General features: G+C 46.9%; 1 protein-coding gene across 5 annotated transcripts in view; it reads left to right on the top strand.

Annotated features, from left to right (window-relative positions):
• The window catches only part of rarga (retinoic acid receptor gamma a), a 42,024-nt gene extending 18,753 nt beyond the window's left edge, over positions 1-23,271 (top strand). For 3 of the 5 annotated variants that reach the window (XM_086214819.1, XM_086214821.1, XM_086214820.1), the window contains 7 exons: positions 17,217-17,365; positions 17,974-18,115; positions 19,091-19,254; positions 19,634-19,810; positions 20,074-20,278; positions 20,428-20,586; positions 20,674-23,271. In XM_086214819.1, coding sequence (XP_086070945.1) covers positions 17,217-17,365; positions 17,974-18,115; positions 19,091-19,254; positions 19,634-19,810; positions 20,074-20,278; positions 20,428-20,586; positions 20,674-21,038 — 1,361 coding nt within the window. In that variant the 3' untranslated portion in view covers positions 21,039-23,271. Of the gene's footprint in view, positions 1-4,112; positions 4,635-17,216; positions 17,366-17,973; positions 18,116-19,090; positions 19,255-19,633; positions 19,811-20,073; positions 20,279-20,427; positions 20,587-20,673 lie in introns of those variants that run through there. The other 2 variants (XM_086214822.1, XM_086214823.1) reach the window with 2 other exon arrangements.
• Positions 23,272-25,893: the final 2,622 nt, after the last annotated feature.

Consider the following 25,893-nt stretch of genomic DNA (forward strand, 5'->3'; position numbering starts at 1 on the left):
AAGAAGAACAAACACGCCGTTATGGAGCCATATGCCTCCTGTCAGGGCCGCCCTGTGGCCCTGATCTACACAGCACATTAGCAATGCTAGCGCTGGACCAGTTGTGTGCGCTTGTGTGTGTGATGACAGCACTATGTGCCTGTGTCCTTGATCTATCAGTGAGACTGGAGCCTCCTTGGCTTTAATAAACAACATTGCATCATCTGACATCCCCGCTTTCATCTCCCTTGGCGACCACACGTCTCAAGATGACAGCTCACCGAGGCTCCTTTTTGGAAATTCATTCCCCTCGCATAGCTCTTTTTATTTTTCGACCAGGGGGCTGGCCATGATTCAACAAATAAAGAGGGAATGCACAAAAAGGTTCACTTTGTTTTCCCAGAAAATTTAAGCACCCAGTAAAAGAGGCTTTTGTGAAATGGATAGTGAGTGGAATATCTGCTTCTCCAATGATATCCACCTAAACCCTGGTGGCTTATGCACTCTCGAGCTCCCTTGCTCTCGTCTCTCTCCTCTTTCTTTCTTTCTCCTCAGCCTTCACCTTGGATTTCCTCTCGTGATCCCTTTCTTCAAGTTGGAGCCAACTGCCCTAAGTGCTGGAAACTCTGCAAAACTTTGTGAGTGCGTTTTAGTGGGTGTGCGTGCTTTGGAGGGAGGAAAGACAGTTAGAGCAGAGACTGTAGAGTGTGCTACAGCTCTGACACGATGACATATGAAGATAAAGAGGCTACTATAAGAAAGGGGAGGGGTCTTCTCTCAGAGGGCTATGCTCTCAGAAGACACGGCCGGGCACCCAGACCGATTGTGGGTCTGTGAGAACAATAAGGGGGGTTGTGTTTTTGACCCAGCAACTAAAATGTCTTTTTTCCCCCTCAAAACACGAGTAGCAGAATGTCATGACAGTGCAGATAGAGAGTGAAAAAGTCTGCTGAAAGATGGCCAAGGCTGATAATGTTCTGAAAAGTAGCTCTGTGTTAGGCTTCTGGTGGGACCAGCATGAACAGAGGTGAACATGGCCGCCGCCGAGAAACAGGCTCTCCCATAACTCATGCCTCACTTTCCCCACGTTCCTCCTCAGTGACACATCAGATATCCTCCACAGATATATTGTGAGAGAACGAGGTAGATGAGTGAATGAGATTACATGTCCTGTCAGCGCTGAACATGTGTAGAACCTGCGGCAGCTGCTGCTTGATGGATGTGACAAGGAAGAACGCCAGGATTGTAATGTTTTCACTAATCAACACGCTGCCACACGGGTCGTCCTTTTCTGTGACTTTTAAAGGACAGAAACTGATTTTGGGGTGCCAGGATCGTGTTTGTTGGCTCCTCTGTTGTCTTGTTTCTGGATCTGTGTGTAACCTGAATCTGGCTGCGAGGGCGCTCTGGACCAGTTTTCGGTGTCTCTATCATCGCTGGCAATCTGTTTCAGCACGTCCACACACTGCACACATGCTCACATCAGCAATGGTAAAGCGCCGCATTCCTCCTCTGTCCAAATCACCATGCTGCGTGTAGCACTTAAAGAGGCTCCCTTTATTGCCTCACACACCGCTGTGTTGTTGACTCCGTGGCTGAAACCTGAATGACTGTATACAGAGGAAGTGGCAACAGTGTGTTGTGTGCGTTCTATCTGTAATCAGCATCAGATTGTCAGACAGTAGTAAAGACAGTAGTATGAGTCACGCGGAGCTATGAGCCATCCCAGTCTAGCAAACTTATCGAAACATCATCGGTCTGAAACCTGATCATGACATTTGTGAGTGTGTGTGAACAAAAAAAGAAGGTGGGGTTTATCCTGTACAAAAAGCAGCAGTCGCGCAAGAAAACCACTGAGTTGGCAGCAACAGGTTATGAATCATTTTCTAAACCAGAAACAAAAGCAGTCAACTCAAACAAATCATGCAGTTTGGAAAAAAAACAAAACAAAAAAAAACATAGGAAACTTGTTGAAATGGGAAGAGTATTTGCAGAAATGAGGGGGGAGAGACTTGTGAGTGAGAAGGAAAGAGGGCAAGATAAGTTTGGGGGGGGAAAGTTAGTGGCCCAATGGGGGTTTCTCCTAGAGTTCAATCTTTCTGGCCAGGGAAGGAAGGGGAGGAGGGAGGGAGGCAGCAGGGACCGGCCTGGGTCAGCAGCACTATGGAGTATGCATAGATTAGATGTCTCAACTCACTCAAACGCTGGCAGACTCTCAGGTCTCAACACTGTGAGCCAGGGAGAGGGGAACCTGGGTTTAGTGGTCTGAATCATATTCATAAACACAGTCAAACGAAATGTCAAAACCAGGAGGGAGTCAGATGGGGGCCATAAGTCTCCAAAAACAAAACCGTTTCAAGTGTGAGCACATATTATAAATCGATTGCGTTGCGGCTCAGAGAGCAGCGCTGGCGAACCGCGCTGGTGTTACGCCGAACATTGGAACACCAGGGGAGAAGCCAAGCTAATTTTCTGGGATGCTATGTGCAACTAGCAGCCAGAGGAGGGGAAAAAAACGACAGGAAGGAGATGAGAGATGAGTGTGAGAAGATTACAAAAATGTGACAAAGGGCATTTAATCTGAAATACAGCCAGATTTTTTTTTTTAATCATTGTGAAAAAGGGTGGAGAGGCAGAAAGAAAGGAAGAAAGAGATGTAACAACAAACTGTTAGCAGGGGAGTCTTTGATCAATACCAGTTTGTTATCTGGCCTCCCTGTTCTATTGTTGCTGCTATAAAGCTTCCTCTTTATGACCTGACAGCTGTATGAGGAACCACATAAAAACCACAGAGGTTTGTTTACTGTTTGTTGCAACAAAACAAAAAGAAAAAGAAAGCTGTTAAATGTTTGTGTGAGCGGCTTCGGCCCGCACGCACGCACGCACGCGCGCGCCCGACTCCGTGTGCCTGCTTATGAAAACAATCAAGAGGTCTCGACTGAAGGGGAAAAGTCAATAAACAGTTTAATCGAAATCATTCAAAAGGTGAAAGCACGTTTTGTTTCATGAGACAGGAAAAAGAGTGAAGTGTTAGACAGGGGGGAGGAAGAGGGAGGGGGAGGGCACTGTGTGTTTATGGAGAGCCTAGCCAGCAGCACAGATTGACAGGAAATTGTGTCTTTTTTGCCTGCTGGGCTGTACCACTTTTACTGATCTGATAGGGGGAGATGAATGTGTGGGGCACACACACTCAAGCCATTCTATTATCATATATCTCCCATTGTATTGGGCTGTTTGCTTTAGCTCAGCCAGAGTCTGAGTGTCAGCTGAGCAACAGTTGGGACCAATTTATTGACAGCGCACCACCTATTGATCTCCTGTCAGGGCTGCTTTTAAAATTCTGTGTGTGTGCGTTTGTGTTTGTGTGTGTTACAGGTTACGGGACAAGAAATGTTGTAGTGTGTCAGGTGACAGTTAAGACGTGAATGAATTCCATCATCACGCCGTTGTCTCCCTCGCATCCTTCATCAGGATTCCTCATCTTTAGATTGCAAAACAAGGTCAAGTGAACCTGTGAGAAGTGTGTCCAGCTCATGGTGTGTTTGTGTATTGGGGGTTTTTGTCTGTGTAAACGCACTGCGGGGTTAGAGTTGAGCGAGGCAGGCCTCATTCATCACTGTTAAAGCACTTCCAGAGGGAGAGACAGAAAGAAAGAACTGCCCATCCTCAGAGAGGAGGGAGGGATTTACCCTGGCATCTGGTTTCTGGGTTCAACCACGGCACAATGTTCTTTCTCCCTGGCTCTCTTTCTCACACACACACATACACACCGTGCTAGTGGCTGGACTTTAATATGGTTATGATTAGAGACGGGGGCTCAGGGAAGGGAGGGGAGGGGCTCATATTTACTGCAGGGGGAATTGGGGGAGGTGCGATGAAAGAGAGACAGATCTGAATGGAGCACGATGGGTGGGGAGATGTGTTTGTTTGTGTTTGGGAGGCTTGAAATATGAAACACAAAAGCAGCTCACACAAAAAGAGACGAATGAGAATAAAGTTTTGTCCTCTAACCAGATCAGTTCTTCCTCCGGTGCAGGCTCCACTGCTGGCCGGCCCCCCTCTCCTCTCCTCTTTTCCCTCCCTCCCTCTCTGGCATTTTCCCTCTCTCTCCACCCCCTCTCAGAGCGTCACGCCGAGGCAGTTGGTTCGCTCCACCGTGTCTGGGTCTCAGGGAGAGCTGTGAGAGGCTGTTATTTAGGTCTGTTACAGCAGACAGGGAGCAGCTCACCCAAGGCAGAGGGAGAAAAGAGAGTCACGCTCAGCTCAGCACAGCCAGGCAGGAACCAGATCTGCATTCCAGCTGAGAGGGGAAGAGAGAAACTCCAGCGCTGGAAGTGACAGGGAGGGAGAAGTGAAGGGAGGGAAGGCAGCAGATCCAGCTAGCTGTTGCTGCTGTTGCTGCTGCTGCTGCTGCTGCTTGTTGTTGGTCCAGTGAGTGACGTGTGTGGTGGAAGCAGGACAGGCAAGTCTCAGGGCTCCAAGAGATTTCTGCTGAGGGCGGGGGGGTGCCATGTTCGACTGTATGGAGGCTCTGGGAATGGGCCCCCGCCAGCTCTATGATGTCACCAGCCGTGGTGCGTGCATGCTGCGGAAGGCGAGTCCCTTCTTTGCAGGGCTGGACCCCTTCGCTTGGACAGGCAGTGCTAGCATTCAGTGTAAGTGGCATCCTGTTTGGATTTCTTATATGACACAATCATGTCTCTCTCTCTCTCTCTCTCTCTCTCTCTCTCTCTCTCTCTCTCTCGCTCTCTCTCTCTCTCTCACTCTCTGTCCCTCACACACACACACACACACATACTCCCCATAGCTCGCTCTCTCTCTCTCTCTCTCTCTCTCTCTCTCTCTTTCATAGCTGGCTTGTTTACCCCTCAGGGCTCGGCCAAGGGGGCTGCTGTCAGGGGCTACAGACCAGCACAGGAAGAGACTGGGACAGACAGTCTCCTCTCCTCTCCTCTTCCCACACTCCTCACAGCCAGTCTGAGCTGCTCAGCCATCTGAGACAAACTCTCTGCTATGATATGATATGCACAGTGTGTGTGTATGTGTGTCCGTGTGAGTGTGAGTCCGTGTGTGTGTCCATGTTTAATGTGCAAGTTTGAGCCCATGGAGTCAAGTTTCAGTGACTATGAGAGCCACCTGAGGTTTGACCTTGCCAGGTGCTGTATACTGAAAACAAAGCTGTGCACAGAGGAAGAAGGCAAACACTGAATCCTCGTGTTCTAATATGAGTTTGACACTTCAACTTTGGGTCCTGATGTATTTCCCATCAAATATTTAAAATTACAGATGTTACAACTTCGGTGCTGCCCGCTGCGGCCCTCTCAGGTCGGAGCTTTGTTTACCCCTTTGCTTCGTAGATGGATAATGATATTCCTCTTGAGCCATGAATTAATTAGCAGATGAATTATTTAATGATAAATGGATGAATAAATCAGAATCGTGGAATGCACAGAGAGTCTTAAAGAAGCCAAGTGAGTGTTTTTTTCTCTCTCGTTCTTCTGTTTGGTTGTCATCTCATTTTTCCTCTCCCTCCTTCCGCCTCTGAGTCTAACAACAGGCCTGTCTCTGGACAGACAAAACTGGGGTCCATTTCCATACACTTCCAGGGGGCCGCTGCTGTGAGAGAGTGTGTGAGCTTGGAGAAGGGGTGTGTGTGTGTGTGTGTGTGTGTGTGTGTGTGTGTGTGTGTGTGTGTGTGTGTGTGTGTGTGTGTGTGTGTGTCTGCGCGCGCACATTTGTGTGTATGGAATGATGGGAGATGTGGAGATGGAGTAAAGCCAGATATGACAGTAAAAATGATCAGACAAACCTGGTAACTGTGTTTTGGGGTTTTATTTTTTTGGTTGGTTCATTGTCCTGCTTTTTGTCCCTTTTCACTGCCTCTCCTGGTGGTTGGTGGTGTGTATGTGTGTGTGTGTGTGTGTGGGGGGGGTCATCTGTCTTCATTAATCGTGAAGACACCAGCGTTTCAGTGGCTGTCATGCACACTGGCTGAGCTTTAATGAAGACAGATGCCCTGTCAGTGGAGGCCGAGGCCAGGGGGGACTCCAGCCAGCCCGGCCTACTCTGCTTAGCCAGGGAGCCCTGATGATAACAAGATGAGATTTGTTTATTTAATCAATCAGGCCTCTATGGACTCCTCGTGAAGCCCATTCACACACATGCACACATTTAGAAATTAAGCCTCCAGATTCCAGAAGTACATTTTTCTTTTGACTCTTTGTTGCAGAAAATCACGGAGATAAAAAAAAAAAAAAAGTCCTGAGAAGCTGCCCTGAGGGTGAGGCAGGCCAGCAAAGTGGAGGCTGCGCTGGTGTTCTGTTTCAGGCCCTCTGTGCCCAATAACCTTTGTAAACAAGGCTGCCCTATCCCCACACAAGCAGCCATAATGCCTCTCTTTACTGAAGCGGTTGCCCCTCATTGTCCTCATCAATGAGGCTGATGAATTGATGTTTGAGTCTGATATCTCATTAAGCCAGCCCAGCTGCACAACAGAAGGACCTGTCTGGCTGCAAGAGCACACAGGCGACCCTCCAAAATAACCTTTGTAGAGACAGTCACCTGGTACTGGTGGTCATTACACAAGCAGTTTGTAGGAACTGAAGGAAATAAGGTGCTTGCAATACAAATGGTAGCAGTATCTTTATGTTGAACTGTGGAAAATGCTGTAAAAATGTGTGTCCTCCTTAAATCTCCCTCAGAATGAGTGCATCCTATTGTCCTGGTCGTAAATCTCCTCTGGTGATAAGTGTCACCAGTGTTGGCTATCTGCCAGGGACAATCGGAGGATTTAAAAGTGTGTGGTCAGTTTTCCTGTTTTTTTGTTCACCAGAGGGAGACCTCAATGTCAGGGGTTAGTCAGGGGCTACGGCCTGGTCAATGTCAGATCTCCACCATGTGTGGCGGCCTTGTCAGCCGGCTGAAAAGGAGACCCTTTCAACCAGCTTGGCTTGTGTAATGCCCTTAAGTGCCTTATGGCACGGAGCTGGTACTACATCTGAGCTGCCTAGCATGTAAGGATAATGGACGCTGATTTAGTCATACGTCAATGAGAACTGAATTAGTCAACTGCCAGGGAAGCCATTTGAGAGAGCCTGAGCAGACCAATCCTCTCGCTGTCAATGTTCATTTGCTTAGAAGAATGAGGCAATTACGTTTAGCTGCTCTCCAGGGTCACAAGAAGGGGAAGTGTGCTCTTCTCACCAAAACACACTGCCAGCACGATCCTTCGGAACACTTTCTTTTTGGATATTAATTGTGATGCTCACCAGCAGTACAGTAACAGATTGCAGGAGTAATCCATCACCCGACGTGCAATCACACACACCTCTTTGTTTCCACTTAATGTGCTGTTCAAATGTGAATTGGGGAACTAATTGAAATGAGGGTAAATCTTGACAAAATGGCATGGAAATAAGAGCTTCCTGTGTCCGCTGGCACATTCAGGCCCCGATCATTTTCTCCCTGATGGAAGTCTGCAGTTATTTCATTATAATTACAAAAGATTCAATTAAAAGATTAGAATGCCTGAGGGGGCAGGACGCAGGATAGATTGTGGTATCTTGGTGGTGGCGGGTGTAGAGAGAATGAAGTATAGTACCACGGTTGCTGTTCTAATGAACTTGTCAGTGCTGTTATATATATATATATATATATATATATATATATATATATATATATATATATATATATATATATATATATATATATATATATATATATATATATATGAACCCTGTTGATCTGTTGGAGATACTGTCAAATGAATGTGCTGAAGTTAAAAGGCTGAAGTAGTCAGCTGACCCCGCGTCACGGAGGAGACGGCGCAGAGGAAAAAAACCTTCACCTGTCTCTCTAAACAAGTATGGTAAAATAAACCAGAACATTTCTAGTTGCAATGGCAACTCGGTGCACAAAAGTAATTGTTTTTTAATTCCGTAATTTATCTCACAGATAAATGGAGGGTGTCGTTAGCAGAAGGGCAGCTTTTATTTGTCACAGCTGCTGTCCACAAGCAGACATGGTGGTAGGACACAATTATTTCAGAGCAGCTGTTAGAAATGGAGCGTTGGGCCTTTATCCTTTACTTTGTATCGACATTAAATTGAATGCGATGTTCATCCACACCGCATCATAGATTCATCTTTACAGCATTATATTACATTACGACACGGAAAACATTTTTATAGCAGAGCCAGCCCCGTGCAGTCGCACCACCTCGCTAACAGATCCGCCTGAGCACATCGATAGGCAGCGCTGCCTATAAATAAACAGATCCCATCCTTGCAGTTGCTTGTATTTTCCACAAGCCCACTTTCATGAGTGGATTTGCTTATACATGAATACGAGATGTGTGCACTTGGGTCTATATGCCAACTCCTATATGCCCGTGTGTGTTGTGTTTACGTGTGTGTTTGGCTGGCGTCGGGAACCCAAACTGCTGTGTCAAATCCAGAGACAGACAATGTGCCAGGCTGGATTCCACAGGCCTGTGTTGGAATCCAGCTCAGTTTATAGCCCCTCAGCAGCCTCAGTCACACAACTGTAAATAAAATTCATCCCCTAGCATGTGGAGGCTGAGGCCGCCACCTCTGACTCGCTTTCCCTCTCTTCCTGCCGGTCTGAGTCAAATCAATTTGTAGTATTTCACTTGACATTACGCGAAATTGTGTTTAGCTGAAAATATGTGGAGCGCAACATGACAGAACAGGCTGCTATGAGGCAACAGCCGAGTATAAAAATTTCCTAAGTACTTTCACAATAGTGTGCTGCTCACAGACATTGTGGCTGCCAACCCATGTCTGGCTGCTGCTGCCATTGTAGCTGTTTACTGAGAACCAAATCAGGCACATTTGCTCTTGTTCATAGGCAAATGGCATTCAGTGTGTGTGTGTGTGTGTGTGTGTGTGTGTGTGTGTGTCAGCTCGGATCTATGTGTGAAGAGAGCAGTACCGTTCTCGCTGTGTTATTGACTGACAGCTTGGCTCGAGCGTTGCCAGGGGTCACTGTTATGAGAAGCGGAGGGCTCGGACAGCCGAGCCAGGACTAGAAACCCAGACAAGCCTGACTGTCCTCCCTTTACGTGTGTGTGTGTGTGTGTGTGTGTGTGTGTGTGTGTGTGTGTGTGTGTGTGTGTGTGTGTGTGTGTGTGTGAATGGACTGTGTTTACGCAGTGTTTGGCAGGGAGTGGTGGGTGGCGGGTGTAGTACAACTATTATCTGGGCTCAGGGGTGGAGAGTGATGGAGGAGAAGTCGATGGAGGGCGGAGACGGGAGGGGGACTGGGTGGGGGGTTGGCTGGCATTGTTTTCACTTCAACATGAGTCAAATTCTGCAGAAGTGGAAGTGTTGTGACTCCCTTTAGGGGAAAAATAGTTTATTTGTCTGTTCTGGCCTGGGTTTGTCTGTCTCTGTGTGTTTATGTGCATGTGTGTGATTGCTTAGGGGGACCAGGTGTGTGTTGGCTGACTTGCCTGTTACAGTGTGTTTAGCTGTTTTTTGTATTGGTTGAACATCAGTGGAGATCTGAGCAGATGCTTTTGTGCGTGTTTGTCCTCACCAGCTCGACCGATCTCGGCAGATAGCAGTGGAGATTCCCTTTCCTATGGAGAGACACAACTTTGCTCCCAACTTGTCACTTTACAACAAGATCTTGTTTGGTGTTAAGTTGCAGGGACGACATCACATGATCTTGTTCTCTCTCTCTCCCTCTCTCTCTCTCTCTCTCTCTCTCTCTCTCTCTCTCTCCCCCTCTCTGTCTAATTTTACCATCTCAGGTGCTGAAGTTTACACCGTTTGATTTAACATGCATCAGTACGCAGCTGTAGCAACGTAAGCTTGTGTTGTATGTTGTAACATGTAGAGAAAGACTATTTACAAGGATTATGCATTGAAATTAACTCAACGGTATTGTAAGTAGTGCTCGCATGTACACAACATATAGATATGGCAACACTAAGACCTTAGTAAGTTAATTTTTTTGGCAGTTTGTTTTTTTTAATTTTGTTTACAGTCCATAGAAGTTTGGCTGATATATTGATGTCGAGCATCAGCCTCAAAAATCCAGTTTTGGTCGATCGTCTGTCAGACCACGCCGTTTCTCCCTCGCCGTGACAAATACTCCCCTGAACATCTGTGGAAATTCACTTATTTATTTTAGTCTCTGGTTCTGTTTCAGTCCGATTTTTTAATTAATTTATTTTGGATACAAGGTTGCGGAGCTACAGTGATGATATTTCCTTTCATTCCACTGCCTTGCGTTCACACCGATACTTTTTCTGTCCCGTCATGCACATGTGCACATAAGATCTCCCTTATAAACCCGGTTATGTTTAAACATGGCTAAGAATCAGGTTTCCCCTGGAGCAGCGGGGCCGCCGCACTTTTTTTCTTAATCTCTCTCAGATAGAAATCAAGTTACAGAAGCCGACAGTAACCAGGTTTCTGAGTGCATTTAAACACAACACAGCTCCATGAGCCCCACAAGTCCAAGTCTCGCTCTGAATCGGACACAAGAAATTCGTTCTCACTTACACACATGACATGTGCTCACGAGCAGGCACATGCTCCTCACCGGCTCAGGAATACATCCATATCTTAACTGTAGCATGACCTGAGATGGAGTGAGAGCCAGCTGTAGTCATTCTGTCAGGAGGCCTGGATTTATCAGCCCCTGCTCTACAGTTTGAGCATATTCGCCAAAAACTGCTGAGAAAACCAGCCAGTGAGACAGACGGCCAGTCAGACAGGAAGTGATCCAGCGAAGGAGTGAGGGGCTGCTTTGGATGATTTATATTTTGTTTCGGAATGCTGAATGAGTTAGGGTACACTTCTGTTATGGGAACCGACTGAATGGGCATTCCTTACTCCTTCTGAGATGTGTTTTTGTTCTCTGTGATTACTAATAGTTATTAATCTCACACATATTCAAGAGACAAGTAGTGACAGACATGAATCACTGTTGGGCCCCAATCTCAATACCTGTAAATGCTCTGACGACTTCCGCCCCAGTTTTGGGCGACATGCCGGCAGTTGGTTGCCAAGCAAAAGTGAAAAACTCTGATATGCATCATAGTTCCACGAAACCACTCAAAAGAGAAGTTTCTCAGATTAACTTCTACTTCTGGTGTGACCGCAAAGGCATGTGCCAGTTCCGGGGGGGTTCTGCCACTATTGCAGAAATTACCACGTATGCAAGTACTGCAAACCACTCAGACATCAGGAAGCCATTTTCTCACAATTCTCTCTTTCTTGTCGTCTCCCCCCGGGGATTGGTCTCTTTCAGAATGTTGCTGTGGGATAGACGAAGAAGTAAAATCAGAAGTGGACATTAAGTAGATGGAGCGCTTGTTTTCAAACTGTCACTGAGCTGCAGCACATAGAACAAAAGCGAGAGGAAACACTCAACTACACTCATGTGCAGACACGGCTGGACCAGGGCATGAGCATGCTGGGAGGGAATGACCTGTGCTTGTTCCTTCCAACTCAAGGTTTGCACATTTTGGTCGGCAGTGCTTCCCCGACGAGCGGGAGTGAATACTACTGTTGTTGTTTACATTATCCTCCTTTCCCCTCACTTCCTCTGACAGAGCGAGGCTGCAGCCACGGCTGGGCTACTTCTACTTTTGTAGGTTTCTATTGTTGTGGAGAGGAAGCAATAGCAATTGAATGAGCGCTGGTGGCCTTGCCAGAGACAGACAGGTGAGAGCCAGGACTACAGATGGTGAGAGGAAGTCTGGGAGGACGAGAAACAACCCTGAAGATCAAAGGCTTAGGGTTTCCCTCGATGACGCTCCTCTTCTCGCTTCTGTCCTCGCCTCGCCTGTCTGCCCGCCTCTGCTCCCCGTCTGCTTCCTCGCCTGCCCGTGACTTGTCCTGTCTCCTTGACATGATCAATGGCTCAGGCCTGCGCAGGATTGCCAGGTTTGGGTTCACTCTTCAGTCAGTGGAGGAGAGCTGTGTTCCTCTCTGTCTTCTGGTGGGCAGATGAAGAGTCAGCTGGAGCTCACTGCGGGGATGAGGGGGCACATTTTTTCCACTAAACTGAACTTGACTGTTTTCTTTTTCCTGCACTCACCATAAAAGGCCAGTGGCTGAAATCCTTTAATTGAAAATACATTTCCTTTGATTTTTCCCTCTTTTTAGTACCTCCTTCCTCAAGTTTTGTGCAAAGACATTTGAAGGAAACCTTCTGCTGGGTTCACAGGGGACAGGCAGCTTGGCGGGCATGTTTGTCTATTTGAAGCTAACTTGTGTGTTTCTTGACAGGGGTGTGTGTCTCAGGAAAAGGGGATGCTCGTTTTGCCAAATGTTGGCTTGACTGACTCCATCAAGAAAATATCAAAAGGCCCTTTATGAGGTGCTGTAAAGAAGAAAGGGTGTTTTGAGAGCACCAGCAGACTGCAGGGGTAATTCCACATTTTAAAATGTGCCTTGAGGATACAGGCTTACCCACCTGCTGGCTTTCCTGCTCCGCCTGTACACTTTCATTCGGGGGACTTATAGATAAAAAAGTGTCAATTGTTTGCGTGTTGGCAGACAAGTTATGACACAATCAAAAGGTTTGTTCAGTAGCCGCCATGGCGCCAATGAACAAACGCCAAACTCCATGAGTACACCTGGTCTGAAATCATATGTGTGCATCGTATGTCTGTCTCTATCTGATTCTGGCAGAAGGGTGTAAATTCTCAGAGGAGTGTGTGTGCGCGCATGTGTGTGTGTGTGTGTGTGTGTGTGTTTGTCAATGTCTGGTCTCTCACTACTCCTAGCCAGTGTGTCTTTATTGCTCAAACCTTACCCATCCCCTGGCCAGCAGCCCAGTGTCCACATATATTTTACCATCATAGAACTTCTTTGAAAAGACGGCTTAGTGGGGCCCCTCTACGTGTGTGTGTGTGTGTGTGTGTGTGTGTGTGTGTGTGTGTGTGTGTGTGTGTGTGTGTGTGAGCCCAGGTAATGAGCTTTCTGACAGCTGTTGAAAGGCGTCTCTACTGCTCAGCACCTTTAATGAAAGCGTCCCCTCCCCCTTGTCAACACACACATTCCTCCCTCCTTCCTCCCAGCGTTTGACTCAACCACCTTATAAACTATTTCTTTCTCAATTGTCAGGTTAGATTGTGTCTACTTTTGTCTGTGTGTGTGTGTGTGTGTGTGTGTGTGTGTGTGTGTGTGCGCGCGCACGCACGGGTGTGTGAGTGCGTTTGGGAAGGGGGGGTGGCTTGTGTAACTTATACAATGGAGACTTGATAGACTTCTCACTTGAAAGCGTGCAGGTGACTCAACTGTGTGCAATCGAGCTTGAACAGAGCAGCAGAATTACTCGACCTGTGGGAAATGAGAGCCTGTGTAAGAAGGTGTCGTGGTCGTGGTTACAAAAGCGGTGACGGTAATCCTCTGGAAAAAAGTAGTTCTGAAAAGAGGAAGGAAACAAGTGTTGTGTGGGACCTTGTAGCAGATCCTGCGAGGGATGGCAGGAAGACGTGGGTAGAGAAGGAGAGTGAAACTTGTTGGCATTGCTGACAAGGGTGTGGTACTTTCTTTTCCTCTTTCACGAGGACCAGTTCTTCATGGAAACCTTTCAGTGGACTCATGGTCACCCGGTGTGCACCGTGTGGCGCTGCTGCCTCTGCCATCAGACAGAGCGCCAAAGAGCCCACAGAGAGTGCCAGCAAGTCCTCCGACCCACTGTTCACCATCCTCCTCAATCTGCTCCCCTTCTGCCGCTTCTGTCTGCCCAGCACCCATCCCTCTTTCCCAGGGCGCCCTACTCGGTGCCCCTCTCTTACACACTGGCTCAAAGTCTCACAGACTCTTTACTGCTCAGTGCGTTTGACAGGAACACGCAAGCTTCGCAGGCTGTCTAATGAAAGTAAAGATGGAGACAAAGGCCCCACATGCCCGTGCTTGCAGTAACACGACCAGAAAAAATGAGCATAATGAACCACACACACACAAACACACACACACACACACACACACACTCACAGAGGATACTTTAATGGGAGAGCTCACTGGTGCACTGTTATGAACAATCCTGTATTTGCAAATCAAATCGTGGTAGAGCAGTGAGTGTCCCGACTGGAGTCACTCGCACACACAAGCAAATGATAGAAAAATGAACACCTAGCAAGTGTGTGTGTGTATGTATGTGTGCGTGCGTGCGTGTGTGTGTGTGTGTGTGCGTGCGCCATTGCAGCAGCATCTCGCTGACGACTCAGTCACACCAAAAAGTCACGTAGACAAAATCTACAGGCCTATTGTGAAAGAATACTTGTTATGCTGCCAGACTGTCATATGCTGCTCAGTTAAAAGGAGCCTGTTGCAACACACAACACGAGCCTCATAGTCATGCCTTTGCTCACACACTGTAGAAACACTCCCGTTTCCAGTCCAGTGAACAACAGGCAGCTTTACTGAAACTCCCTCTTTCTTTACGTTATCTCTTCCTCCTCTGTCCTTCTTTCCTCCGCTCTGTTGTATCTGTTGAACCTACAGGGACGTCACTTGGCCCATTTGACTTGACCCAGAATTTAATATAATTGACCTTCTTGAAGTCACCTTCAGCTAAACAGCTATTTCTGTCATGTGCAGTTACATTTCACTGCTAATGAGGTTGTGGAGAATAAAGCGCTGCACTCAGCCTGAAGCACTTTAGTGTAATGTAGAGGGGTGGGGGTTGGGGTGGGGGTAGTTGTTTGGTAGTTTGTATCATGTGAAGAGTTTGTAGCTATTGAACAGTATGTGACCAGAGGATTAGGCCCAGTGTGCACCGAGAGCGGTGAGAGGAAGGATTAGGGAGTAAACTGATACTTAGCAGGAAACCAACAGTGGCTACTGATAACTCTAATATCCCTCCTTTTCGCCCCTCTTACCCCCTCAGCCCCCCCACCCCCACCCCTCAACAACAGCAGCCACCCACCTATCCCACTCCTCTCATCTCATCCGTCCATCATCGGCTCACAGCCCTCTGCTGGTGGATTGTCATGCAAATGGTGCCCCAGGCCTCGCAGCGCTGATAAGGAGGCCTCTCATTTCACAGGGCTTTGTTTTCTAAACAGTGATGAGCTGAGTTGAGGAGACTGGGGAAAGGGGCTCATGGCAGCTGCCTGAATGGCCCCTCTTACTGTGGCGCCTTGGGGTAAGTGGTGTGGGGGGTTTGGATGGAGCGCACTGAATGAGGCGGGTACAGGAGTCATGTTCTCTGGCAGGTTCTCTCTCTGGAAGGCCGCTGGCGCTCTCTCTCTCTCAGCCTCCATTTCTTTCTCCATTTAAATGATGTCAGTCAGTGTTTGTTACTTAACGCCACATATGGTTTGTCCTTTTCTAAGAGTTGTCAGCACTCAGTCTGGAGCCTCATTTGCTGCTGTTATTATTGCATAAACATAGAAGTTCATGGCACGTTCAGAGGGTTTCTGCTCTCCCACTGACCCTGCTGCTTTGTTACATTCTGGCCAAGGAGATATGAGAAATCCTGTAGGAACATGCAGCCGGTGTAAACTTCAGCTTTTATATTGATTTGCACATTTGGCTTCAGGATTGCTCTTAAAATTAATGGAAAACATCTTGGTCTCCAGTAAAGCGAGGCTTTGAGGAAGAATTTGAATGTGGATTCTGAATGGTCAAATATAAAAATACATATGAAAAACAGATGTTTGAGCAGCAGGCAACAGATGAAAAATGTCTGACATTTTTCTGTTACAATCATTAATGAGGCAGCGGCTGGCCAGTCGCAGCAGCTGCAGCAGAACTGGTCGTAATGGTCAGTTTGGTCTTGAACAAGACTTGCCCTCAGGAGCCACTGTGTCCCCCCACCCCCACCCCGTCCCCTTTCTCTGTTTTTGATCAAATTCCTCTTTTTATGCCCCCTTTTTCTTCTTTTTGAAGTCTCTCCTCTCTTGTAAAAAGCCAAGCTGGTGGTTTTGCCTCAGCCTTGGGTGTGAGAGAGGGGAGGACGAGGGGGGGTTGTAGGTTAAGTTTAGGCTAGCCCTCTGTGCTTTCCATTGAAGGTGCTGGGGGGAGGTGGGCGCAGTAAAAGTTAGAATTTTAGAGCCTCCCCGTTTTTTATTTTATGATTGGCTTTTTTTACGGGCTTGGAGCTACAGCTGGTGGTGTGAATAGCTGCCCAAGGTGACTGAGTCCCAATAAAGTGTAGGCCAGCCGGGCTGGGGCCTCCAGCCCAGCTAAGGGATTGCCTTTATAGGTCGCCTTACGAGCCTAGGCCTCTATTAAAACCTGGCAGGGCTGCACTGAGGAATTTAGGGCCAGGAAACAAGAGAAAAATAGGGTTTGTGTGTCACAGGGTGGTGGGATACAGAGTTGGGGGGGTTGAAGTTTGAGGGTGACCAAGGGTGAAAGTTGAAAGAGCTCCATGTGTGTCTGTGAGTTTGTGCAGGCTAGCGTGTGTGACAAGGGCCTGGTCCTGAGCGTGTGTGTGTGTGTGTGTGTGTGTGTGTGTGTGTGTGTGTGTGTGTGTGTGTGTGTGTGTGTGTGTGAATGTGTGTGAGAGTGAGAGCTTATGTTTCTAAGGGGAAGTATGGAATCCATAAGCTGCACACTTCTAAAGAGCTTTGGAATAGAGCGAACATTAATGTAGCTTAGCGAGTACGTGACTGGCGCTGGTGCTGCCGTCAGCAGCAGGAGGAGAGAAAACTTTACATGTACATATATTTGACAAGTGTCTGCTGTGTGTGTGTGTGTGCGCGCGCGCGTGCGCTAGATGTCAGCATGAGCTAACCCGGAATGACGAAGAGCCAGTTTTGACTCCTGACTTCAGCAGCTCATTCTGATACCTGGTCTTATCAGAGAGTCCGTCAATCAATGACACTCATGTTTACTGCAGTAAAACTGTTTTGTCTCAACTGTCAGACGCACATCCATCTCCTGTTTCTCTGTGTTCACACAAAACAAGATTCTACATCAATATGCACATGAGCAAGTCGCCTCAGGGTTGTAATTGGAGGCAGTTGCTTGGAGTTCATATTCTGTTTCTCCCCCTGCACATTGTTCTTTCTACTCTCCATCTTCTAGCTCAGAAGGAATAAGTGAGAACGAATCTCACACCTCTTCAAGGTCTAATATTTACTCATCCATTTTCTTAATGGCTTCACAAATCCTTTAAGAAGAGAAAGGAAATGTCTCGCGTGCGTCACGTATTGACGACTGCACATGTGACTACATGACCAACAGCACAGTGACACATCATGTACTAATACTGTCTTTTTCCTGTCTTCCTCCCTACAGCGGTGGAGACCCAGAGCACCAGCTCAGAGGAGATGGTACCCAGTTCTCCGTCTCCACCTCCCCCACCTCGGGTCTACAAGCCCTGCTTTGTGTGCCAGGACAAGTCCTCAGGGTACCACTACGGGGTCAGTTCCTGTGAGGGCTGCAAGGTGAGAAGAACCCGCTGGAGTTTCAGAACTCCTGTCTGCACGTATCACACACACTCCACGTATGCTTGGTTGCCTTTGCATTTTGAGTGAGAGAAATCATTATAAAAAAAAAGACATTCACAAATTAAATTATGAAACTTTGAACATAACCTGCTTTCACATCAGCAGATGAACTGTAAAGGTCATCTTCAAATCAATTTATAGAGGCCTCAACCAAAATCACTGATTCCCATCTGTCCCCGAGGGTGGAAGGGTCTGTATGCAGGACTTATTTACAGAAGGCAGTTGTGAGTCAGCAGGGCAAATATCAGCCAGTAAATCAGTGCATATTTAAATATGGGGAGAAGAAAAGAGACGGGATAATTCACTCCTTTTGCTTCTTTAATTGTCCAAAAATTAAACCACAATAAAGAAAGGAAAGTTAAGGGAAAAGAGTGATTTAGAATTGAGGAAAGATTTAGTGTTTTGCTTTTGTGTTCAAGAAGCTGGAAAAAGCTGAAAGAGAAACACATAAATGTCTCATCCTTGATTTGATGACTTGACTATAATACTGAGTCTCTCTCTGTCCTGCCCTCTCCCCTTTTGTCTCTTACTTCCTGATGCTCCAGGGTTTCTTCCGCCGCAGTATCCAGAAGAACATGGTGTACACCTGCCACAGAGACAAGAACTGTCAGATTAACAAGGTCACACGCAACCGCTGCCAGTACTGCCGGCTGCAGAAGTGTTTTGAGGTCGGCATGTCCAAGGAAGGTGAGTCCTCCAGGACTGGAGTCCCACGATGCACAGGACTGCTTCCAAAACATGGATATTTATCCTCTCATACTCACCCAAGAACACAGTTACACACTCTCGGCTACAGTTACATTTGCGTATTCCAGAGATAAATCAAGACGCAGTAACATACCTGAGAGCCACAGAGACATTGGCGAGCAGTTTCTAAATTCTACTTGGCACAGATGAGATTTATTTTCACCAGCAATAGAAAGAACTGACCTCAGTCCCAGAGTGTGAACTTATTGAGCTATTAATGCACAGCCAGACACCCTGGGAAACTATGCAGCAGATGATGAGCCTACCAGGGGTGGTGATCAGGGCGAGGCTGGGCGCTGTACCAATCATATGACTAATTGCTTTATGAAATGAGTCTGACTTCCTGTTTCACCACAAGAACCTCACCCGCTGGTCAGAGCAGATACTGCTTCCATTCACAGAGCAGAAAACCAGATCGCAGTTTGATTAGCTGTTTGCATAACCAAAGACACGGATTCGTGCCGTATTTCAGCGTGACCTTGTATGTCAGTGGCAGTGTCTTGCCCTTCTCAGAGCCCCTGGGACATGTATGTGGGTGTAATGTTTGTGTGGGATGTGTGTTAAGACCGGGATCACATTGTGCCTCTGCTATTACTGGATATCCTGAGAGGAAGGAAAGTATGGGAGGAGGAAGGAGAGGAGGGAGAGAGAAGAGGACTGGCTTATGTGCACCAGTCAAGCAGATAGACAGATGAACAAGGAAGAGAGCGATGATAAGAAGGAGATAGCCGCTGTTCGTGCCGTGCTAAAGGAAATATGTTAATACTGTTAAGAGCAACCTCAGTTGTCACTGGGTTCTGGTTTCCACTGCTGAGCACAATGTCCTTGACAAGCAAAAGATGCAGAACTTGTGGATGTTTTTACATGCAATCAAGAACACTGTAGCTTATTTCTGAAATCTTGTGCCTCGCGTAGCGGTGCGCAATGACCGAAATAAGAAGAAGAAAGATGTGAAGGAGGAGGTGGTGCTTCCAGAGAGCTACGAGCTAAGTGGAGAACTAGAGGAGCTGGTCAATAAAGTCAGCAAAGCTCACCAAGAAACCTTCCCATCACTTTGCCAACTGGGCAAATACACCACAGTAAGTCACTGAGGCACGCACACACACACACACACACACACACACGCACACACACACACACACACACACACACACACACACACACACACACACACACAAACACAGAGTTTGGCAACCAACAATGCATCACTGCATGCAAAGACGTAAATTCACCATAGCTTTCCCAACATTGAGACGGCTTGACTAATTCAGTCCTCCATTAAGCCATCTGTGTGGCCTCTGAGTGATTGATGCAACATGTAAATGGAATTTTCTTTCCCCTTGATTGATGTTAAAATGTAAATGTGTTGCGAGGCTCGGACACGTTCGATGCAAACAAGTTTGCACACCAACCTCCGTCACAGGAAGCTGATCTGTGGGTGTTTCTGTGTGTGTGCAGAACTCCAGCTCAGACCACCGTGTCCAGCTGGATCTGGGTCTGTGGGACAAGTTCAGCGAGCTCTCTACCAAATGCATCATCAAGATAGTGGAATTCGCCAAGCGGCTGCCGGGTTTCACCAGCCTCACCATCGCTGACCAGATCACCCTGCTAAAGTCGGCCTGCCTGGACATACTGGTGAGGAAACTCGATGTTTTGCTCTTTTTAGAAGTGAATGTCTCTGAACAACTGTATTTCTTCTTGAAATGAGGAAATACCGGCATCTGGTGGTGATGATCGGTATTGCAGGAAGGCTTGACTGAATTACAATGAGCCTACTGTGCATTTGTTGGGCAGAAAGTAGTTCCTCTTGGCACCTGATGCTGACACCTGCCTGTACTCCCGCAGCAGATATTTGTCATGACGTTCTGTTAAAGTTTTCCTCCATCTTCTGCTCCCAGATGCTGAGGATCTGCACACGCTACACTCCAGAACAGGACACCATGACCTTCTCAGATGGCTTGACTCTGAACCGGACTCAGATGCACAATGCTGGCTTTGGACCACTCACAGACCTGGTGTTTGCTTTTGCTGGCCAGCTTCTCCCGCTGGAGATGGACGACACAGAAACAGGCCTCCTCAGCGCCATCTGCCTCATCTGTGGAGGTACTGCAGCGTATTTATTCACTGAGAAGAGGAAGTGGCTTTAAAAAAATTGGGGTTGATTATAAGTAAACTATCTCAATTTTTTTTAAATTTCTTGACATAGATTCAGGTAATGAACAGTGAATGCGATGTGTTTTCCATGTTGTCAGATCGAATGGATCTAGAGGAACCTCAGAAAGTGGATAAACTTCAAGAGCCTCTACTTGAGGCTTTAAAGATTTACGCGCGTCGCCGCCGCCCCAACAAACCCCACATGTTCCCTCGCATGCTCATGAAGATCACCGACCTCAGGGGCATCAGCACTAAGGGTCAGTAGGAAGAGATTCACTCAAACTCCAGTTTTAATAAAGGATCTAATCAACACGGTGTCTAATGGTCGTACTTCCTGTGTCCAGGCGCGGAGAGAGCCATCACTCTTAAGATGGAAATCCCAGGGCCGATGCCTCCTTTGATCAGGGAGATGCTTGAAAATCCAGAGGCCTTCGACGACCAAACGGAGTGTAACGACAGCCCGCCGCCTCCCCCGCCGCAGCCACCTCCCCCGCCAGCCCTCGTCCTGAAGCAGGAGGCTGAAGATGAGGACGACAGCTGGGCCACGGAGAACGGCAGCGAGCCATCGCCGGAGGAGGAAGACGAGGACGATGATGATGACGTGGGCGACGAGGAGAGAGACAGGGGCTCGGACAGTGACGGGGAGCCCTGGGGGGTTCTGGATGCCATAGACGGCTCGAGGAAGGGGCTTGTTGGGAGGGCGCAGTGAACAGAGTTTCATACATACACTGATTCATGCACATACACAGGTACACGTGCTACACACACACTCACACACACATGCAGACATTCAACACAACCTCACTCCGTCTCCCACCTCAAGAAAATGCTGGCCTTCTCATCCTCTGCCTCTCTCTCTCTCTCTCTCTCTAATGCACATCAGAGTCCTCCACAGTGGAGACCAGCGGAGCCTTATGTGTTCAAACTCTCTGGCCACATGGTCCATGACAACGAACTACACACACAAAGTAAAAGAGAGATGATGATCTGAACTTCTGGCGTAGCTCAGTGGGAAGTTGACAAAAAGAACCTAACCTCTTTGAGAAAGCTAAATGTCTCTTATTTTCCACTATTGTTGTTTATATCTAAATAGAGGAACGGCCAAACGTCATCAGTTGACTCCGATGGATCACAACAAGCGCATTTCTCAAAAGAAAACAAGTGTACAAGGCAAAACCAAATCACGTATGCTAATCTTTGTTTTTGTGGTTATTGCTTTTGAAGATTGTTTTTCTTTTTTTTCAATTTATGAATAAGTCCATACATATCTATATACCATTATATTTTTGTCTTTATTTGTTATTCTGGTTTTATATATGAATCCTTTAGATGAGTTTTTTTCTTTGAAGAGCTTTCCTGAGAGGATATTCAGAGGGAAAGCACAACTGGCTGGGTCTTCCGTAACAGCTATGTATGCTTAGCTGGGGCTTTTATGGGCACTTTGGCTCACTGTGGATGTCAGTGATAATCAATCCAGAGGACTATTGTTATGTTGCAGTGACTTAATCAGTTTCTGTTTTCAGGGAATTGGCATTATTCTGTTTTGCTCTTGTTGCAGCCAGCATATGCTGTCAAAGTGGAACTTTGTGCCAAAGTTAGGAAAAGTCGTCTTTGGGCATGAGTTTGACTACTGGCAGGGACTCCAGCCATGATCCTCACAGCAGAGCGCTCACTCACACATGCACTAACACCCCCCCCCCCAACCATCTCACACATTTATAGTACATACTCTCTCTCACACACACACACACACACACACACACACACCCACACTCCTTTTGCTCTACTCTCAGCTGTAGCAGATGCGCCGCCCCGGCGTCGAGTGTGCGGGCAGAGATTCACCGTACATGTAGCACTTTTGTGATTCTCTATTCAAGTCAGGCGCAGCTGCGCCGCTGAGAGTAGCGCACATCTCCATTAGCATGTCCAACACATTGAATACAATCAAGCTTAGAGCACTCCCCCGATGATGTCAGAACCCACATGCACACACAGTAGCAGCAATCAAAGACACATGCATGTGGAGAACAGGAATCCTTATGGAAGACATTTTGGAATCAGACTCAGGGCTTTTCAGTAAGGACCAAACACTAGCGGCTCGCAGGCTTGCTAGAAACAGGCAATATTTATGTGTGTATTTTTGACTCCGTTGTGATCAGCTCTTCCCCTCTGCGTGTACATAGAAGGTCATAAGTCTGAACAACAGCGTGGATGCCAGTGTGACTCTCCCAGAGGGGGACAAACCGTTGTCATCATCATCATCATCATCATCGTCATCATCATCATCACCATCACCGCCACCGTCGTCATCGTCATCGTAGCTGCCCCGCCTTTGCCGGCACTGGCATCCATGCAGCAAACTGCCTTCTCATCCCAAAAGCCATTATATCATCTTGTCTTCTTGTGTATATCCTCACTTCTCTTTAAATGATCTGTGTAGGATTATTTGTTCTCATGTATCATTTCTATTTTGCCAAAATGTCTCACGAGGCGCTCAGCTGGGAAAGCGCAGCTGATAAACAGTACAGAGGTTTTTTGTCTGTCTCTCTTTGAAGCAATATGAACATTCTGTCTGTAGCGACGAGAGCTCCCATCTCCTGAATGTGGGCAGGTCTCCTCATTGTGTGTGTGTTTGTGTGTGTGCGTGCGTGCGTGTGTGTGTTTGTGTGAATGCTTTCACATGTTTTTCAGTCATAGGATGAATGTGCTCGGTATGGTGCTATCACTCATAATGTGTGATGAGCTCATCCCTTCTCTCTCTGCTGGGCTGTCATGATGTAAATGATGGTATTGCAGGCAGAACGTTGAGATTATGTTGTTGTTTTTGTTTGTTTCTCAACATGGCCAAGGTGTTGTCTACCCTCTGTTTATGTCAACTCTTGTCATACAAAGAAAAGCCATATAAACAGTAAGAGGCACAATAAACTACTTTTGTGAGATTACAGGATGTTTCTTTAACTTTTCTTTCAGCACTTTCATTTTGAAAAATGTCACGACACAATTCCAATAAATATTTGAACCAATAAAGCCAGAATTCCCGGGATGCGTCAGTAGAGGGAGCTCTTACACCGTAACTTGCTGGGGTGCTGCATGCAGCAGCGTTCAGCCTGCACGGGGGAGAGAGGGTGGGCTCTAAGGTCATGTGCAGCTGAGGTTGCCCGGACTAATAAATCACGGACTGCTGCTGAACAAGGACATCAGATAAAGGTCTGTTTACTCCGCAGTTGGAGGAATGCAGGTGGGAGGCGAATAAGATTTCAGCTCAACACTCACGTTTGGTCTCACAGGTGAAGGGAGAGCGTGTAACTTGGACACAACAATGAAAATCAGATGGCGTAACGACTAACGTCAACGTGGCTCCGTTCCATTCAGTGTTCCTCTAAGCCTTGTTACTGAGGAAGCATCTACAATGCCAAAGCGCTGGCTCAGGCTCACCTAAATGGAATGCAGCCATCTTAACAGTTATCAGAGGCGCCGATGCCTTCCCTCCAAGTCAACAAATCGGCTGTGCACATCTGCACCATGGGCCCTTTGCACAGCAGCCATTTTGGATAGTTACTGCAGGAGAAACACAGGTGTTCTTAACAACATTAATTATGGCTCCGTTCCATTTAGGTTGGTCCTGGTATTAGCATGCTGTGACACACCGAACTAGAACAGGGCCACAATAATAGTGCTTATCCTGCTGTGACACGCCAACATGGCTGCCGTGGGAAGGGCCTGTAGCTGAAGAACTTGTCTAGAAGTGACAGCAGGTTGAATCCGTCATTGCCTCATCGACATCTGTGGCCATTTTAGGCTGAAGGAACAGCTGAAGGACAGCACTGTCTTCCTGGTCCCCGTCCGTCCTGTAGACGTTATTCTCTGTCCAGCTGGTCTTTCCCCTCCTGGGCTTCCACTCTCCTGGCTGGAATGGCTCTGTGGCACACTAAATTCTGTATGGCATTTCGTTGGTTTTTTTTTTTTTATTATTATTATTATTTTTTATCACTTACAGCCGTGTTTATCCAGTTATGACATGTCAAAATGGCTGCTGTGAAAAGGGTCTATACCTGTGAGACATTAGGGGCTTTTAAAAGTCAACACATTTATCAGGTTATCTCAAGAACCTGAAAATGTTTGTACATCCCAGACAAGCAAATTAATAATAATAATAATAATAATAATAAAAAAAGAAACCCAGCTACCTGACTGGCTTTAAAAATGTCACGCCAATAATGAAGATTTATAAAATGGACGCAACTTTATAACACCCGCCTCGGCTGATCAGATCACGTTATCTCGTATTGTCGTAAATTCTCCATAAGAGAAGAGAGACTTGATAGTAAACATCCCTTTTTCTTCCAGTATAGCAGTGGGACTCTAATGCCTCACCTTGATTTTTATTAATGGAGAGACAGAGAATCAGAGGAGGGCGATAAACAGAGATGAGATTCTATCAATTATATGATTACTTTAATTAACCATCATTAAAGACAGATCAATAACGTCGGTCTGGAATTAAAATAGGGTCCATACATTATACACTATTTTACAAGGAACAATCAAATAGACTCATATACTGAGGCTCTGGCATGGGTTGCCATGGGAACGGATGGGAGTGTTTTTTTTTCTTTTAAAGGAGCCAGGCCAAATTTCTATATACTCACCCTTCCATATCAGCGATGCTCGATTAAATAATTACTTTAGGAGTTTTTTTTTTTTTTTTACTGGAAAGGGGAAAAGAAAGGCAATGGAAAGGGTTGAACGGCACAATAAATGAACGAGGGTTAGAAATCACTTGTGCAGTGCAGGATATAAATAATTCACAACTTTAGCGAAGAATCCACTAAAGTAGGTCATGAATGCTGCATACCAGAGAAATAAATTAGAATATGTGAACTCTGAGAGAGACGCTGCTGCGTGTCTGAACGCCAGCAAACGTCAGCAGTGTTCCTGAGAGAGTGATCGGCTGGATAAAGCTCAGTCAACCAAAGTGCTCCTGGCGTTAGTTGGGCAAGAAGAGTCCGCTTGAAGTGATAAAACAAAAAACTGGAGGGTCTCTGGATGTGGACCTGCAGCGATATACGAGACAGGAAGGCTTATAAGTCATGTACGGGATGCAGCAGGGTCACAGTGTGAAGCACCACATCATTTACTGTGTGTCTTCAGCTTGAGCCAGAGCAGACAAAAAGGACATGCTCATCATCTGGTACATATGCAGTGAATCCACGGAGGGTCAGGAATCAGTGGAGGGAGGAGCGGAGAGGTGAGGGGAAGGTGAGGAACGTTTTCAAGTACAAAGACCATAAATTTAACATCTTCCAGCAGAGAGGCAGGCAGGCCATCTTAAAGAAAGGTAATCGAGAAAGCAATGAGGAAACGGGCAAAGGTATCTGTGACAAGAATGGAAGGTGCGCCAGCAGGGAGGTAAATGAAGGGAGAGACAGAGGAAATAAACAAGGCCAGGTAGAGGAAGGGGTGATTTGGGCAGGGGAACTGGGGAAGGCAGGAGTCGGGGTCATAAAAACTAGGAGATGTGTGTGGCCTCTGGGTCTTCATATCTTTTACATTTCTAATTAAAA

Source organism: Aulostomus chinensis, chromosome 9 (assembly GCF_037954235.1).
Source record: "Aulostomus chinensis isolate RoL2024-O1b breed Wild chromosome 9, RoL_Achi_v1.0, whole genome shotgun sequence".
Classification (NCBI taxonomy): domain Eukaryota; kingdom Metazoa; phylum Chordata; class Actinopteri; order Syngnathiformes; family Aulostomidae; genus Aulostomus; species Aulostomus chinensis.